Source organism: Parasteatoda tepidariorum, chromosome 11 (assembly GCF_982258835.1).
Source record: "Parasteatoda tepidariorum strain Cologne lab strain chromosome 11, Ptep-v5.0, whole genome shotgun sequence".
NCBI classification, from domain to species: domain Eukaryota; kingdom Metazoa; phylum Arthropoda; class Arachnida; order Araneae; family Theridiidae; genus Parasteatoda; species Parasteatoda tepidariorum.
The window spans coordinates 96,249,922-96,267,798 of record NC_141765.1 but is presented as its reverse complement, the minus strand read 5'-3'; the positions used below and the strand labels follow the sequence as shown (position 1 = coordinate 96,267,798).

Sequence of the window (17,877 nt, the reverse complement as noted above, 5' to 3'; positions counted from 1 at the left end):
TAACATTTGTTTCAGTTTTTTACAATACTTTTTTAACTCTGATATTCTTATCACGAGATAACTTTTGACCTTTTTTAATTATTAGTTAAAGCCAGCTTACTCACTCTTGTAGTTTTTTCATTTTATATTTGAAATTTCAAAGTCGAATGACATACATGAAATGACACCTAATCCAAAGAATAAAAGTTAAATAGTTGCAAGGTCGATTACATCATATCGACATTGTTTTGAAAAAAAATTAATTACTCTGGTTCAATGAAACAATTATCAATGAATCATTAATATTCTTGCTTCCTTACTGCGAAATATTAGATCACAATTTGTATTCATAATTTCTTCAAAACATGTGTTAAAACTATTATTATAAGTTATTTAAGTAGAAAAATCCTAATGTTAGAAAAAGAACTATTTCAGAGATGATGATTCTAAAAATAGCACTGTTTTTGAATCGATAACGAAATAAGGCACATCGAGCATTTTCTTGAGATGCAATTTTCTTGAATTGTGCTAAAGTTGATAAATAATATTAACTTTTTAAACAAGTTTTTTCAACATTATCCTTTTTAAAATGGCAACTTTCTTAACGTTAGAGGGCAAGAATCAAATAGACGTCAAAATAAAATTGTATAATATTTACTGCAATTTTTTGCTCATTTAAAAACAAAGCATAATTTTATATTTTTTGCTGTGCACCCATACGCATTTACTTTTTATCACTCAAATAAATACGAAACAATAAAAACGCCGATCTTCATTTTTCATCATCATTTTTCAAAAAAAAAATAGTCAGCTATTCTGAATTAAACAATTTTGATTAACAGAATATTTTTAATTTCTTAACAAGATTTAATTCTCAGCTAGCTGACAATTATTTTCTTACAATAAAAACTTGACAATAGTTTAAGGGAATTTTACTTTAATTTTACTAAATTAAAGTACTAAATCAATTGATTTGCACAGTAAGGGCAAAATAATGCACGTGGTAGCTTAAAGAATAAGATTGAGAAATGTTGCAATTTAATTATATAGTTAGCAAAATAACTCTGCAAAACAATCGTAGACAGGTAGTTGACAAATTTATTTTAAGATAAAGACGATAGATAAGATGTTGAAAAATTTTAAGATGCTTAAAAATGTTGACTACGTAATTTATTAATAATTATAAAACATATATTCAAGAAATTGATAAATATATTATTCCAAATCTATGCATACGTTGTTTTTGAAAGAACAAGCTAAAAAATAAAATAAAAAAGAGCTGATGTATAATCGCATTCTATCATAAACATGCTTTTATAAAACTCAATATTCGTTGAATAAAATGTTTTATTCAAATCTCGTTATTAAATTGCGAATAAATTTTTAGACTACTGAGAAAGAAACATCGTATTTTATAATTAAAAAAAAAAAAGGAATAGCAATCGGATATTAGCGAAAAAAATATATAGGAAATTCCCTACGTGTGCGTAAGTCAACTTCCTCATAAATTAACCGCATTTAAATATTAATCGCCCCATTTAAATATTTTTTCACTGTCACCAAAATAAATTTTTAAATTAAAATTAATTTTTCTCGGCATCTACCTAATAAAAACTGGGGGAACTTTAAATTGTGCATTAGAAAAAATACGTAGTTTAATATGGTATAAAAAATCTATGCCTCATAATTCAAATTCTTTTCATCCACAATCGAATTGAATAATAAAAAATAATAAACAATTATTAAAAATTATTTTTTGTATGAAATTATATTTGGGTTAATGGGTTTTATAAGTGGGTACAATTTTTTTGAATTGCTTAATTAGTTCTAAAAACATGACTAAAAACGCAAAAAGACAAATTAACAATAAATGGTCCGAACCTTGAATCGCTCTCCTGACCAAACTATGAGGATCATATTTCCCAGATTGCGGCTACCCCCTATAATTTGAAAGTTAAGAATCCAAATATGTTTAAAAAAATATATGTTTATCCAGAGAAAGTAAGTTTTTATGTCCGATTTCGTAACTTAATTAAAAGTTAGCACTAAATAATTTGCATATTTGAGGTCACCCCCCAGGAACCATTAAGATTGACACTTAGTACGTGGCAATCTGATCATTAGAACGAAAGTGGAAATCTGATCATTAGAACGAACAAGGTGATATCTTTTTTTTTCCTTTTTTTTTGTGCTCACTGTACATGATTGAAAACGTTATATATAACAGACGGTAGCTTAAATCCTGCTACAAACTTCTATTAGTTGCGGCACATCTTCTGGACTAAAATTCCATTTAAAAAATGTCCGGAAATGTTGTCATGCGCCGATACGGATCTTTCCCTATTACGAACTGTTTATTCGTGTGCTTCTAAACAGGTTAGTTATTATAGGGAATCGCTCCTAGCCGCGTACAACATTTCCGGGAATGGGCTTTTGTGAAATTTTAATCGTAAGGATGTACTTTAACTCTCCGAGAAGTCTGTTGCAACATTAGCGTGACCTTCTGTTATCTATAGCATTTTTAAATGTGTACGTATTGATGAATAAGTAGTTTAAAAATGTCATTTTAAAAAATTATTTTAATTTTAAAATCTGGGAGCAAAACTTATTTCAGATTTAAAATTCCCTCACCTGGATTAGGATAAAACATGGTATTGTATAAATGTATAAGTTTGTATAAGTTTTTTTTTTGTACAAGTTATTTATTCTGAAAAACTTATACAACTTTTCGTGTACAAAATTACAGGAATCGAATGTTTCAGAAGAAAAAAAAATTATTAAATTTTAAAAATGTCAATAAAAAATCCTTTTGTAAAAAATTTAAAAAAGGACAAAAAATAACATTTGTACAAAATCAAAAATAGAGTTTCTTCAAAATTTTTTAGCAACTCTTAAAAGTAACTTTGTTTTACTTTGTGAATGCTTTTGCTTAATAAGTGTTTACTTTTTTGCTTGTCAATAGGAAAAAACAAGATTCCATATTAGAAGACAAACCACTTAAGATTAAAAAACATTGTTGTCGCATAATACCAAATAAAAATACTAATGTTTATAGCATTAGCACTTTGACGTAGAAATTTTATGAAACATTATTCTCGCAACATTGGCAATCAAATATTTAATTCTGGTGGGTAAGTTTCATCTTTTGAAACGTTGAGTTGTAACTTAAGCTACTTTCATTTAGAATATCATGCCTCAATTTTAAAGTACAGTAGTATATATATATATATATATATATATATATATATATATATATATATATATATATATATATATATATATATATATATATATATATATATATATATATATATATATATATATACTAGTGGGCTAAGCCCCCTTTTCGCTACCGCTCACCAACCCCGATGATAGCTTCGCCATAATTGTTTTTTCTTGGCAAAAACAGTTTTCCTACTAAAGTTAAACTTATTCACTGTTTGCTTACTCTTGCGCCTGTACTTCCCACGTCCAAATATTACTATCAATTAGTATTATAAACATTTAGATCTCTTGGTGAACAGAAGTGATTTTTCGAAGCAATCATTTTTTAAAATAACATTTATATTCTTATAACAATATAGTGTTCAAATAAATTTGATAAGTTCAAAACCATAATTTAAAATTTTCGTTATTAATAGCGGTACTGGAAAATAACTTTAAATTAGGGATACAAAAATATTTAAAGAAAAACGATACCTTTACGACTTTTGTTAATTTTATGCTGATGACAACCAAAGCAATTAGTAATGAATGAGGAAAAACCGGATCGCACCTAGTGATTTTTAAGCCAATAGAAATGCACGGACAACAATGGAAAACTCTGACAGCATTATAAGACACTCAAAAGAAAATAAAAATCATTTTCACACACATGCGTTCTCTATTTTAATTGGCTGTTTTGTGCGTTACTAAACGCAAATGTTCTGTGATTGGCTATGTATCATCATTTCACTTTCTTCTTATATTATATAAAGATGTAGTACTGATACTTACTCATTCATTAATACTGACTCACTCATTTTTTACCAACGAAAGTGTTCCTACAGGAATCTTTAAATCTTCAGACTTCCTTACGTTGACTTGACATGATTACTATTGCACTAACAATGGCAATAATTATTGCAATAACAATTACATGTTCTTTAATGCTTTCTTAAATATGAAGTAGGGGCAAGGCGAAATTTCAGTTCGGCTAGTAATTGTTAAGTTTAGAACAATTAGTTTCATGCCTTTTCTTATTATTATGGATTGGAAAAAAAATAATCGTAATACATTATAAAAGAGTGGATAGAGCGTTAGCCATCCAATGAGACGAGCCGGGATCGAATCCCAGCAATGGCTGGTTGATACGAATTTCGCTTCTGGCTTTCACTGCCCACAGTGCTGACGTAAAATATCCGCAGTGGTAGACGGATCATGGGTTAGAGTCCTTTTGTCATCAGGCTAATCGTGATTTTCCTCTCCATGTAATGCAACTGCGAGTAAGTGCCCTCACAAAGTCCTTCACGAAGGCAAATTTCCCCCAATACGTGATGCAGAAGTTCCCTTGTCTTCTGGATTGGGTTCAAAATTAGGAGGCTACGGAGTTTAGCATTAGTAGTCGTAAACCCATATTGGGTAGACTGCTCAATGACGTTTATAATACAAAGTAAAATGAAGCTTAAAAGTGCTTGGAAGTCAGTTATACTCAATTGTAATAGGTATATTGTAGTTATAAGTACCCAATCGACTATATGAACCCTTAAAACTAAGAACAAGGTTTCTAATGTACATACCTTCTCTTACTCTGACCCTCCTGTCCAGAACCAGAAGGGCCTGAAGCAGACGCTGATCCGGATGGAGCACTTGAGCCCCCGGCGGCTACATCGAAACTTCGTTTCATTCTTAAATCTGAAAATGTCAAAACTACATAAGTAAATTAAAAAATTAATTAAGATCATTCATTTAATATATGACGCAATAAATTTTTGACAATATGAAATGATGAAAACAAATAATATCTGATTAACAATTAGTTGATTTTATCTTAATTAATATCAATCCGTATTAATAAAATTTATATTTTTGACACAGATTTGAACAATATTTCAATCATTGAATAAAAAGAATAGAAGCAGAAAAATGATATAGAAAATTTGATAATTTTTTAATTAATTGTTTTTGTTGTCCACTTGTCTAGACAGCAAGCCTTCTTTGGAAATCAAGCGAAATTTAAGGCAGAGGGTATATATATATATATATATATATATATATATATATATATATATATATATATATATATATATATATATATATATATATATATATATATATATATATATATATATATATATATATATATATATATATATATATATATATATATATATATATATATATATATATATATATATATATATATATATAGAAATCAAATTGCGATTCGCAGTGAGTAAATCGGGTGATATGATTTAAGATTCGGAAAACATGTAAAGTCCTAAACCATGAGAATTGTTAATCGCGATGGCAATTCGACTTCATAAATTTCAAAAATATTCGAATTGCGACATAAGAATTCAAAGAGAATAAAACCGAAGAAATAAATTTCTCCTAACGATAAAATTACGTGTGGAAAGTTAAACTTCCGATATTAATGAAGATAACAAATAGTAAGGAAAATAAATAGAACTGAATTAAAATTTTAAAAAAGCGAATAATTATTTCATAACGAGTGGAAACGAAATCGACACATGCGTTAACGTTTCGTCAGTGCAATGAGAAATCAAAATTGAGATCATTCGTATAGGGGAAATCCTAGGGAGAAAAATTCGACTTGCAAACTTTAATTTTCTTCAACTCATAGTGGGCGTTGAAAAATCGCGTTGTCGTAGGTAGGCACTTTATTTATGTCGCACTAGAGCTGCACAATGGGCTATTGGCGACGGTCTGGGAAACATCCCTGAGGTTGATCCGAAGACATGCCACCGCAATTTTAAAACTCTGCAGACGGCTCTCCTGCCTTAGTAGCCCCGAATACTTCTGCGCGGGAGCATTTTTCGGTAGAACAGATACCGCTGCTGTCCCACAGGTTGTGATCAACCCTAGTGATGCTTGACTTCGGTGTTCTACTGGGAACCGTATCTCTTTACGCAATGTAAGACCATGTTGTTATAAATACGAAAAAACTGAACTTTTTCAATGATTAATTTTTAATCTTTCCTAAAAATGTAAAAATAGGAAAAAATTCAATTCTGCAGAAATTACCAGATTTTCGATACTGAAATAGGAAAGAAACACCAGAATCCAGTTATTTTATCATAACTTGTCAAAATTTAAAATTGAGCTAATTTTGTATTTGGAAGGAAAGAATGAAAGATGGTTCTTTTTTTGAATAAATCTTTTTAAAAAAATGAGTTTTTAAGCACTTTGTCGCAACTTTGTCATCCCTTCCTCTTAGAGAGCAAATATGGAATTATGTATGAAAAACTAGTAAAAAAATTTAAAAGTTTCGAAACTTTTTAAAAGCTATTATTACATTTTTTTTACAGTTACATTTTTTTGTTAGATCTTTAAATACTCCATTGTTTTCATGTTAAATGCATTTGTTCAAACAAGTACAATAACTAAAATTCACAATATTTTGTAAACATTTTTAGGAAAACATTTTTTTTTTAAGTTTTCCCCGAGAAAGCAAAATTTTCAAATTAACAAAAGCTCGAAGAAGCAAACTGCTCACAAAATCACTGTAATCTCTGAAGTAAAAATTGCTCGTCGTTTTGCGTCACATAAAAAGTGATTTAAACGTGCAATAACTTAAATTAACTGAAATAATACAATAAAATAACTCAATTAAGTATAATACAATAAAATACAAACAACAAAATAACACAATATTGTAGTATAATAAATTAAAAGTAAACCTATTATTTTTTATACACCATCTCAATATTTGCTTTCAAAGAGGGGACAAAGTATCTGTATGAAATTTTATAACTTAGATTATTATGCTTAATAAATATTCATAGCTATTTTCATTTACACGCAAATAAACTCACGGAGGTTCCAATTTCCCAAATTATCTATCAGAAATACAATAAGGCAGAAATATATACATTTAGCGATAAAATTAGCGCAATTTTAAGGTGTATGTACTATTTAGTTCTATATAGGTATAGAATATTAACATTTGGGCTTCTAATTACATATTAAAAAAAAAAATTTTTTTTTTCATAGAAGATAATACATTTCCCTGATTCTTTAATGGGAATTCTGGTTGGTTCAGCAGGAACAATTTAGCCCATCATAAATCATTCCTATATTGTTTTGATGGTGGTTCATGATCGTTCCAACATTTGATTTCTAACAAACTATGAGGGAAATTTTTGATAGTTCAGCATGAACGAACCATCAAAACAAGTTGCTATTCTTACGTTGGAACATCATAAATCAGTCCGAATGCTTAAATTGGGGTGATGGTTACTTATGTTGGTCACCATCAAAAATAAAATGCTTCATGATGAAATTATTGATGGTTGCCTTCAAAATTATGTTAGTCCATCAATAGAAAACCATCAAAAATTTCGACTTTGGTATAACATGAAAAAATTTGATTTCATGGAATCAATGGTCAAGATTTTGGTTAAATTCAAACTAGTCCATATTATTTTGCCATTTCGCATTAAAACCACTAAAAATTTCTGCCCACTGCATTTCATATTTACGTTCTTTTGCTTTTCCATGCGGTGAGAAGATTTTAGTTTCTTAATAGTTTGTTGGGAGAAAAAAGGATGAGATTTCCTTCCTTAAAAACTCTTTTTTCTATCAAATCATTTGTTTTTTTATTTATTTGTTCTGCTAGAGTTGATTAAGGAGTAGAAAAAAAATTATCATAGAATTAATTGCGAACACCAAAATTTTAAACTCTTAGTAGTTAAGAGGAAGAAAAAATTAATTTTACGCAAATTAATACGAAATTTCTTAAAAAGTGTAATTTTTATTATTCAATCGTAAAATCGCAAGCTTTACTATGAAATGGTAACAGCTACGGTTAAGTTGTAATAGATTGGCACCACTGCTATATTAGGATGCTATGTGCCCTGCTTGCTAATGCTAGCCAGCTCATAGAACTGCTTGCGTAGTTCCCTTCGATTGCTGCACATAACGAGCTCACTTATTGCATACGTTGCTTCAACCTGACTTAGCATGCTTATTTGAAAACTAAAATTTAGAATAAATAGTTCATCCAACTCATCTCTGTACAAAATTCCAAATATATATTTGGTTTCTCTGAACAAAATTCTAAATATATATTTGGTTTCTGTGTACAAAATTCAAAACATATACACTTGAATATTAATTTGAAAGTGCGAACAGTTTACAAGATTTTTCTTTCACAATTCTTTTTGAGTATCAAAGCAAAACAGCTTCAAGTCCTTTATTTTATCCCTATGTTGCAAAATGTACAAAAGCCGAAGAAAAACAAGTATATTCAGAATTGGATAATAAATATAAAAGAATTTCGTTGAGATATCTGTTCTTGATTTTAATCTACCGCAGCACTGTCAAAAAATAGATCATTCGTTCGAATTTCATTGTCTTCGGGCTAACCGATAGAGGTTTCCGTGGTATTTCGTTTCGTGAAACGCAAATGCGGGTTAGTTCTATCGCCAAGTCCCGACGCTTGATACAAGAGTTTCCTTGTCTTCTGGATTGGTTATGAAATTACATGGCTACGGAGTTCATCATTGATAGTCGTAAACTAATAATTGGGTCGGCTATTCAAGATTGCTTATTAAATAAAATATTCATTCCTTAAAATTGGAACTTTTCTGAAATCAAACTAACACATATTTTGCTACCAGCATTTTTTATTTTGAAAAACTTTCAAAAATATTATGAAACGTGTTCATCACTTGAATTAGTTTTGTTAAGATAGGATTGAATAACACAAAATATTTCGATGTTCTCAGTAAAAATATGAACTTCTTACCAAAAAAACAAGTATGATTTAATGTTCCAGTTTTTCTTTATTAAATTACAACTAACCCATTATTACTTTAGAACAGAGGTGTCAAACTCGCCGCATGCGGCCCGAGATGAACATTTTTGAGGCCCAGTCAATATATCCCAAACAAAGTACAAATAAAATAGAAGTGTGAATTAGAAACGAAACCAGCATATAAAATTATAATATACTTTATTTGTAAACTATACGGATCATTTTAAATTGTCCGCTCGAAAATGCAAAATTCGAATTGGCTGAAATGGAGTCCGTTTCACACTAAGCTATCAATTAGATAGTACATAATCAGGTTTATCCTATTATAGCGAGGTAAGTTGGTTATCTTGCTCCAAGGTTCTCAATCAATTCTGGGATTTGAAAGAAAAAATATGTAAGTTTTTACAAACTATAAATGAAGATACAAGCTTGTTCTCCGATCAAATATGGTTGATATAACCAAACACTTATCCGATTTAAATTTATTGTTACAAGGCAAGGATCAGATCATTACAAACATGTTTGACATAATTAAAAAAAGCATTCAAATGTAAACTATATCTTTGGGAAAAGCAACTGAAAAATGAAGATTTAACGCACTTCCCAAAGTGCAACAAGAACAAATCTAGTTTAGATGATACTGCATCGTATCAAAAATACGCAGAAAAAAATTTCAAATCTTAGAACAGAATTTGAAACAAGGTTTAAAGATTTTAATTCTTTGGAAGACAAATTTTGTTTGTTTTCTTCGATTTTCTCAATAAATATAGACTCAGTACCCAGTTATATGCAAATGATAGTGATTGAGACTCAAATTTGAAGGCAAAATTCATTGAAGTGGGTGTGCCTAAATTTCATGAATATTTACCAGCAAGGTTTGAAAATACTCGAAAATTCGCGCATGACATTATTTCCAAGTTTGGAAGTACTTATCAGTGAGAGCAATTATTTTCTGTTATGAATGGAAATAAATCTCCTGTCCGAAACCGTATTAATAAAGCTCACGTTGGGTCAATTTTAAAAGTAGATTCGGCTAATAAAATTTCTCCCGAAATAGAAAAGATAATAGCAGAGAAGAGATGTCAAGTATCAGGACGCAAACAATAATTTAACTTCATATATGTTTATTACAATTCAAAATAAAAATATTTGTTTCTATGAACATTGAATTTTTTTTGCGGCTCACCTGAAGTTAAGCATCGTTTATTTGGCCCAAGTTGGCTTTTGAGTTTGACACCCCTGCTTTAGAATCATCCTGTCTAAAACTATTAAAATTGTTTGCTTACTGAATTTCAGATTTGAGTTTTCTTTAGCTTTTTCATTAGGAGAGAAAATTAAGTATTAAAATATATTGGTGGAAGATACGATTTCTTTGCTATCAAATGTATTTTGTTTTTCTTTTATTTAGCTTAGAATTGTTTAAAGAGTAGAAAAAATTATGACACTTGAAGATTCATGACACATGATGAAGACACATGAAAATTTCCAGTTTTTCCATTCAAAAATAAAATAAATTCACCAATAATAGTTTATATTTCTCTGATAACTATTCAGAACGTACAAAATTCAAAACACTGTAATTCAGCTAATTTTATTAGTTTCCATCATATGAATACAAAAAAAAAAAAAAATCATAATATTACATATTTCATTTTTCACAATAAATATTTTTAAACATGCTACAGCAGAATAGCAGAATTTATTATATTTGGATTTTATTTATTTGTTTATTTATTGCCGTGTTAAAATTAAGTTTATTTTGTATAGACCTAAATTAAAAATCTTATAACTATTAAAACTATATTTTAATTTGTTTCATAAATTACAGAATACTAAAATAAAATGACGTTGATTTTACTCTTTAATCTAACTAATTAAAATGAGAATTAAATTTATGCAACATTTCTGTACTGAACGACACTGAAGAGCCATATTATTTCTTATCATTATTTCTATATGGCAATAACACCTTTTAGATACTAAATGACACTATAGAGCCATATTCTCCCTCTTAATTTTTTATTATGTCAGACAATACAATCTCTTAGAGATAGCAGTGAACCTTAGAGTTAAAATTCAAACTCTAGCAAGCACTTTTTGATTGTACTTAAAAAAGAAAAACTTCAAAAGAAAACTCTTAAAAAAGAAAAACTCGTTCTACCAGTACTAAGCTCTCGTTGAAATTAGAGCTAGGTAAAAAATGGCTTACATACATATATATAATTGATATTAATCATAAAAGGCATTTTTCGAAAAATATTTCAACAGGCAACATTAAAAAAATTTTTAAGAAATAAGAATTAAAGTAATTTTCTGTATATAAAAATACAATAATTTGCACTTTAAGATAAAATGTACTTACAGTAAGAATATATGGATCAAACAGTCGAAATCAAAGATTTCTTAAATGTATAGTGCAAGGCTAATATAAAGCAGAAAGCAAGCTCAAGTTAAAGTTTTATCAAACAGAGTGAAATAAAATTGCGAATGTTTAAAACAATTTGAAGGGTTACCAGATTAAGTATGACGAAGCCAAATCTCAGCCAGTTGGCTATGTTTGCATACAAATTGGCGAAATCAGATAAAAAAGCGATTACTTTTTACTTAACTTGTAAAACTCTAAATTCGGACACATTTTACATATATATATATTTTTTTAAATCTATTCTTTGCATTGATTTTAAACAGTACTGTCGTAACAAATCTTTTAGAGAAAACGCTGAAAATTCGAAACTTTCATGCATATTTTAGTTTTTTCTGAAAGTGTTTAAAAACTGTTATTTACTGCATTTGGGTTTTTGTGTAAAGTTTCTCCAGATTATAACCACTTTAAAGTAGAGTTTTTTTCCTATTTACTTTAAATTCATCATAATTCATAATCATTAATAAAAATTTTTCGTAAACATTAATAAATTAAATTCCTAATCACAATTCATAATCATTTAAATTCATATCACTAATAAAAAAAATAAACAATTACAAAATACAAGCACTTATAAGTCTTTAAGATTTTAATAAATGTTTGAAGAAAAATGTTCTGCGTATTTTAAATGATATGCAGGACAGAAATGGCTTTTCTTGAAAATGAACTGTCAATTTAATTTAATATGAAATTACGGTGTTGAGCTTCAAATATGCCTGCAGTCAGTGAACTTTTTGTTCTGGACACAGATCAAAGAAATATGTTTAAAAAAATTGAAGAAAAAAATCAATATTCAACCCAAATTTAACAACTAAGAGAGGAATTACTTTTTTAAACACTAAGCATATTATGATTATGTACATAATATGTAATATTTCGTAATTTTGGTCCCAACCCAAAAGACAAGGGAACACCAGGATCAAGCATTGGGATAAACTAGCCTTCGTTGGTGCATTTTTAATGGAACTCTACCTATCCTCAATTTCTTCACATGGCGAAAAAAACTACGAAAACCTCCCATGGTAAACCTGACGGCAAGAGGATTCCAACTCGCGAACCATCTATTAGTGGGAATATTTTTTACCTCAGCACTGTGGTTGGTACAAGCCGAGAGCAGAATTTATATCAAGCAGCCACCACTGGTATTCGAACCTGGGTCACCTCACTGGTAGGTGAATGCTCTATACCCTTATCCACCGCGTATTAAACACTAAGTATACTTCATTTCTTTATTTATTTTATAACAGTCGTTGAACAGCCGACCCAATTTAGGGTTTACGACTACTAATGTTCAACTCCGTGGCCTTGTAATTTTGAACCCAATCCAGAAGACAAGGGAACTTCTGGATCATTTATTGGAAGAAATTTGTTTTCGTGGAGGACATTTTGATGCAACTAACCCACATTTGCGTTACATGTAAAGGAAAGCCAGGAAAACTTTCCTCGGTTAGCCCTAATGAAAAGGGGACTCTAACTCGTGATCCGTCTACCACTGAAAATATTTTTAAGTCAGTAGTGGGGTTAGTGTGAGACGGATGCGGAATTCAAATCAACCAGGTATCGTTGGGATCGAACCCGGGGCACCTCATTGAGAGGCCAGCGATCTATCCACTAAACCAGGGATGGGCAAACTTTTTTGGTCGAGGGCCAAAAATCGAGAAAAAAAAATGTTTGGTGGGACAAATAAAATTTTCAAAATTTAAAAAAAAAAAGCGAATATTAAGGTTCGAAGCGAGATGTGCCTATTTTACGGAACAAGGCTAAATCCTTTTCTGTTAGTCCACTTCTGAAATGATTCTTTCTAAGGTCCAAAGTTGAAAACTCTTGTTTACATATATAAAATTAAGCAAACATAGAGCTGATTTTCTGGGCATGAAATATTAAATTTTGGAAACTAGCTTTTGGTAATGATTTGTAAAACTTTGGCATATTTAGAAACAACTGCTTCAGATGATTGTTAGATTGTCCGCTCGTTGGATCTTAAAATGCGTAGTCTGCCAAATGTGAAGTGCAATTTACCTATATTAGATTCCTCGAGAAAGACAAACGCTAGTTAGAGCCAATCTAAGACTATTCTATGAAGAACTTCTGCTTTCAACATTTTACCAATTGAAGCTGTCTGTGCTAACTATTTCCATCAATTTATGTTTTGTAGAACAAAAATAGAGAAAGTAAAAAAGTCATCAGTACTTTGTTAAAAAAGGAAAAACAGAAATAATTTTAAATAGTTGACAAGAAAATGAATGTATATTGTTTATGTATATTGCCACTGATCGGCAAATTAAAATTATATCCGCGGGCCGGATAAAACCTTCCGGCGGGCCACAGTTGGCCCGCGGGCCGTAGTTTGCCCATCCCTGCACTAAACACTAAGTATAATCATTTCGGGGTCGGAATTGCTGGGTTTATTACAGATAAAACGTTTCCGGCGAAGGGCCTGTTCAGTGACACAGAGCTATTGGGGCCCGCTCCAATTTTGTTTAAACTTTTGAGAAGTTAATCGTTTAACTGTTGCTATTTGTTTTACAGTTTATTTTCCCAATAATTTAATTTTTTTCTTCAAAAAATTAAACTAGAAATGAAGCGTAGAAATTAATGAACTGCAATTCGCAATTTTTATAAATTAATGGAATGTTCCTACCGAAAGTAATGTGATTCTTTAAATGCGCTAGTCAAATTCTTAATTTTCTTAATGTGTACTTTATAGGTATATCTTGTCTCTTTTATTTTGATGGAAAAGTGAAAAAAATATTATCGATTCAGCATTGGAAAAACATTTTTTATTAAAATGAAAAATTTGTATTCTGAACATTTCAATTCTATATAAAATTGTTTATTTATAACAGAACATCTCTTAAGAGGAGTAACATTTCTTCGCAAGTTTAGTACTACCTCCTTAACTACACTGGTGTTAGAAATTAAGAGAATTTTCAGACAATTATCTCTAGAACTACTGAACGGATTTGATATGTATATACAATACAAAACAAATAACACAATTTTAATACACACGCATGATGATCGTGCACTCGTTGGAGTCGGAAGGTATGAAATTGCCACACGACAATAATAAACTGCCTTTTTTCAAGTATGAAATCACGCCTGTAAGAGACCCATTTTCTTTGTTTATTCCGCTATTTCATACCTTCCAACGAGTATAACGCACGATCATGCATGTGTATAACAATTGTTAACTAGTTATTTGTCTTGTATTGCATCAAAGTAAGCACATTTCATTAAAATCGGTTCTGTAGTTCTGAAGATAATCGTCTGCAAATTCTCTTAATTTCTTAAGCCAGTGTAAATTCAAGCAAAGAAAACGTGAGTTCCGGCACACCTTAAGTTAGTCAAAAAATTTTAATTGCTTAAAAAAAAAATTTTGAAAAAATAAAAATGCAATCAATTATTGGAAGGCAACTTCCCTGTAGAGTGTTCCTAAGTTATCCTCTCACAAAGTTTCTATTTTCTGATATTTTGAAATTTTCATTTCAGTATTTGAAACTATTTTTCCTGATTTCAATTTTTCGATAGTTTATATTCAAAATCCTTTATGAAGGTGGAAGAGATTTTACAATGAAAAGTTTCTCCCGTGGTATCGCTTCCTCTTAAGATGAAAACCGATTTAACTTTTGTGTTACGAGTAGCAATGTCTGAACAGTTTGGAGCTCCATGTTGGGCCTAATCTTTTCATGTTCAGCACACTAAGCGATGGACTCCTGGATCAAGCATAGGAAGAAATTTTGCCTTCGTGGGTGACTTTCTGTAAAACCAACCTGCATTTGCGTTATGTGGAGAGGAAAACCATTAAAACCTCCCACGGTTAGCCTGACGACAAGGGAAGTCTCATAATCCGTCTACCATTGAAGATATTTTACGTTAGCTCTGTGGTCAGTGGAAGCCGAGTGCAGAATTCGAATCGATCTGTTATCGCTTGGATTCGAACCCGGTTCATCTCATTGGAAAGTGAATGCTCTATCCCCTGGAGCTAACACGGTTCACAATGGGTTATTAGCAACGTTCTGGTGAACATCCCTGAGGATGATCCGCCTTCACAATTCTCTTCCATTTTCGTAGCCTGCTCGCGAAGTCGAACACTTTAAAGAGATACCGCGCACCCTCGGTTCCTAAGCAGGATGAAGAAAGTGGTCACACGTTCTTATTGACAGCAGTCAGGGATGCTTAACTTTGGTATTCTTCTGGAAATTTCGGACCAAAAGGATTAAAATAAATGGTCGATTAATTCATGAGGGTTCACTCGTTTATTCTTTTAAAAAGATAAATTTTTAGAGAAATTTAAAAAACAAAACCAAATGCTAGATCTCTTTTTAAAACCACGTTTTGAGCCATGTTTATTTTTTTAAACACTCCTTTCAAGCTATGCCCATAATTCTCATAAATTATTCGTTGTTCAGTGCCAAGTTTTTAACTTATGAGCTGTACGGAAGATTCGTAGAAAGGTTTTGTTGTCCTTAATGCTATCCTTGATCCTGTCCTTAATGGTGAAAACCTTCCAATCTTAGTCCGACAGTACGAAGAATCTTTAACCAGTTGAGTTGAAAATCGAATTGATTGAATTAACGTGCAAAACAAATCAGTTTGCAGTTACTAGAAGTGCTTGATCGGAGGTTCGAACCACGGTTATGGTCAATGAGTAAAATTTATATCTAATAAAAATAAATGTGATTTTTATTTATTTTACAATATTCTAGCGTTAATAGAAGATTTTATTTTCTTAAAATTATTATTTGTTTCTTTTTTAGGCCCGTATAATATCATTAAAATAGAAAAATTGTTGTTCATGTATTTTATTTATAAATGACCTATATCTTCCCTTTATATTAACTTATAATTTTCAAACCCGACCAAATATTATAATATAGTATTCGCGAACTCAATGACCTATAGGCGGCATTGTTATTTGAGGCGAATGAGTGCTAGCAGAATAACAGGCTCATCAATTGCACAGGGAGATTTCTTCATTGTAGCAAGGTAAGGTTCCTTTATTGTGGCTTATTAAATTTTTTTTAAAAAAAATTACCTATTCATTCTTTATATATTCATCCTTTATGTATTCATATATATATATTATATCCCAAAAGACAGCAATCGAAAAATCTACTCTAACTTGTATATCAATCAATTTCTAACTGACCATGGAGCTCAAGGTAGTTATCAGTCAAAATTGTTCGGGAAAGACCCGAACTGCAAAGTTTGTAAAACTTATGAAGATATCGAACACGTACTTACTGTTTGTCCTGTTTATGATGATTTAAGAATTAAATTTTTCCCGAGAAATTTCAACTTTGATACCATTAAAAGAAACTGGAACCAAAAGAAACTAAACAAAGGAATTGAAGAGATTTTTAAAAGACTTTTTGAAAACAGAATGGAGGATCTGGCCTAAACCGATCCTTCAACAGTATTCCCTGGATGCCCCGAAATGGGGGCGGGACAGGGTAAAGCCGAACTATATTCATTCTTATAACAGGGATGAGATTCTTCCGCGGATTCGCAGAATTCCGCTTTTTCTCAGATTTTTCCATTTTTCCCGCTAATTTCCGGCGAAATGTTTTTTTGCACAAGTTAAAATAATTTATGAGGAATTTAATTTTCCGCGGAGCGAAATTATTGAAGTCCTCATTCCTCCCTCTGAAGTTTCTCTAAAAATCATCCTTGGGATAAAACTGGTTGACCTTTATACAGGGATGAGATTTTTTTCGCTTTTGTCTCTCGAATTTCAGCCTTTTTATCAAAAACTCAGATTCTCTAAAAGTTTCGTTTTTTTTTATTTATTTATTTATAAATATTACGTTTTTTTTTTTAAAAAAAATTCAGTCGTTGAAGTTAAATTATTATATTTATTTACGATTTTCAAAGAAAAACAGAAAATTCAAACTACGTCCTTGCTGCTAATCCTTCCGCATGTTTACTTATATTAGCTATTTTCTCCGATTTCACGCATAGAAAATAAGATTTTCCGTATTTTTTATCCGTCGGCCGGATAGCTCGTATTTTCGTAATTTAGACGTCGCTGCTTCTTGTATTCTGGAGAGAAAGCAAACAAAAAAAGCGAAAAAAAATAGAGGTGGATTTGTGGTGAAAATATTTATTTGCTCATTCAAATAATCTTGTAAATTTTTATTTATTGTGTAAATAAATGAATGCATCAACCGCTTCTTCGGGGGTCGAAAATCGTTGTCCACGTAATTTATTTTTGATGTGGGAATAAGAAGAAGTCATTGGGTGCCAAATCAGGGCTGTACGGCGGATGACCCATCAGTTCGATCTTTCGCTCCGTCAGAAATGCCTTTGTTTGAGTCGATGTGTGAGAGCTCGCATTGTCATGATGAAGAATGATTCGCCTGTTCTTCTGCTTTTTTCGAATTTCTCCAATGACTTCTGGCAAACAAATGGTCGTGTACCATTCAGAATTGACCGTCCTGCGTTGCTCTAACGCCACTGTTGACCGTTAATGCCGAAGAAACAGGCAATCATT

At 30.7% G+C, this 17,877-nt stretch overlaps 1 protein-coding gene across 1 annotated transcript in view; it reads right to left on the bottom strand.

The window, feature by feature from the left end:
- Positions 1-11,471, bottom strand: part of LOC147801934 (uncharacterized) — a 38,498-nt gene extending 27,027 nt beyond the window's left edge. The window contains exons 1-2 of the mRNA XM_087154536.1: positions 11,322-11,471; positions 4,758-4,872 (exon numbers count right to left, since the gene is read on the bottom strand). Of these exons, the coding sequence (XP_087010662.1) occupies positions 4,758-4,864 (107 nt within the window). The 5' untranslated portion in view covers positions 4,865-4,872; positions 11,322-11,471. The remainder of the gene's footprint in view (positions 1-4,757; positions 4,873-11,321) is intronic.
- Positions 11,472-17,877: the final 6,406 nt, after the last annotated feature.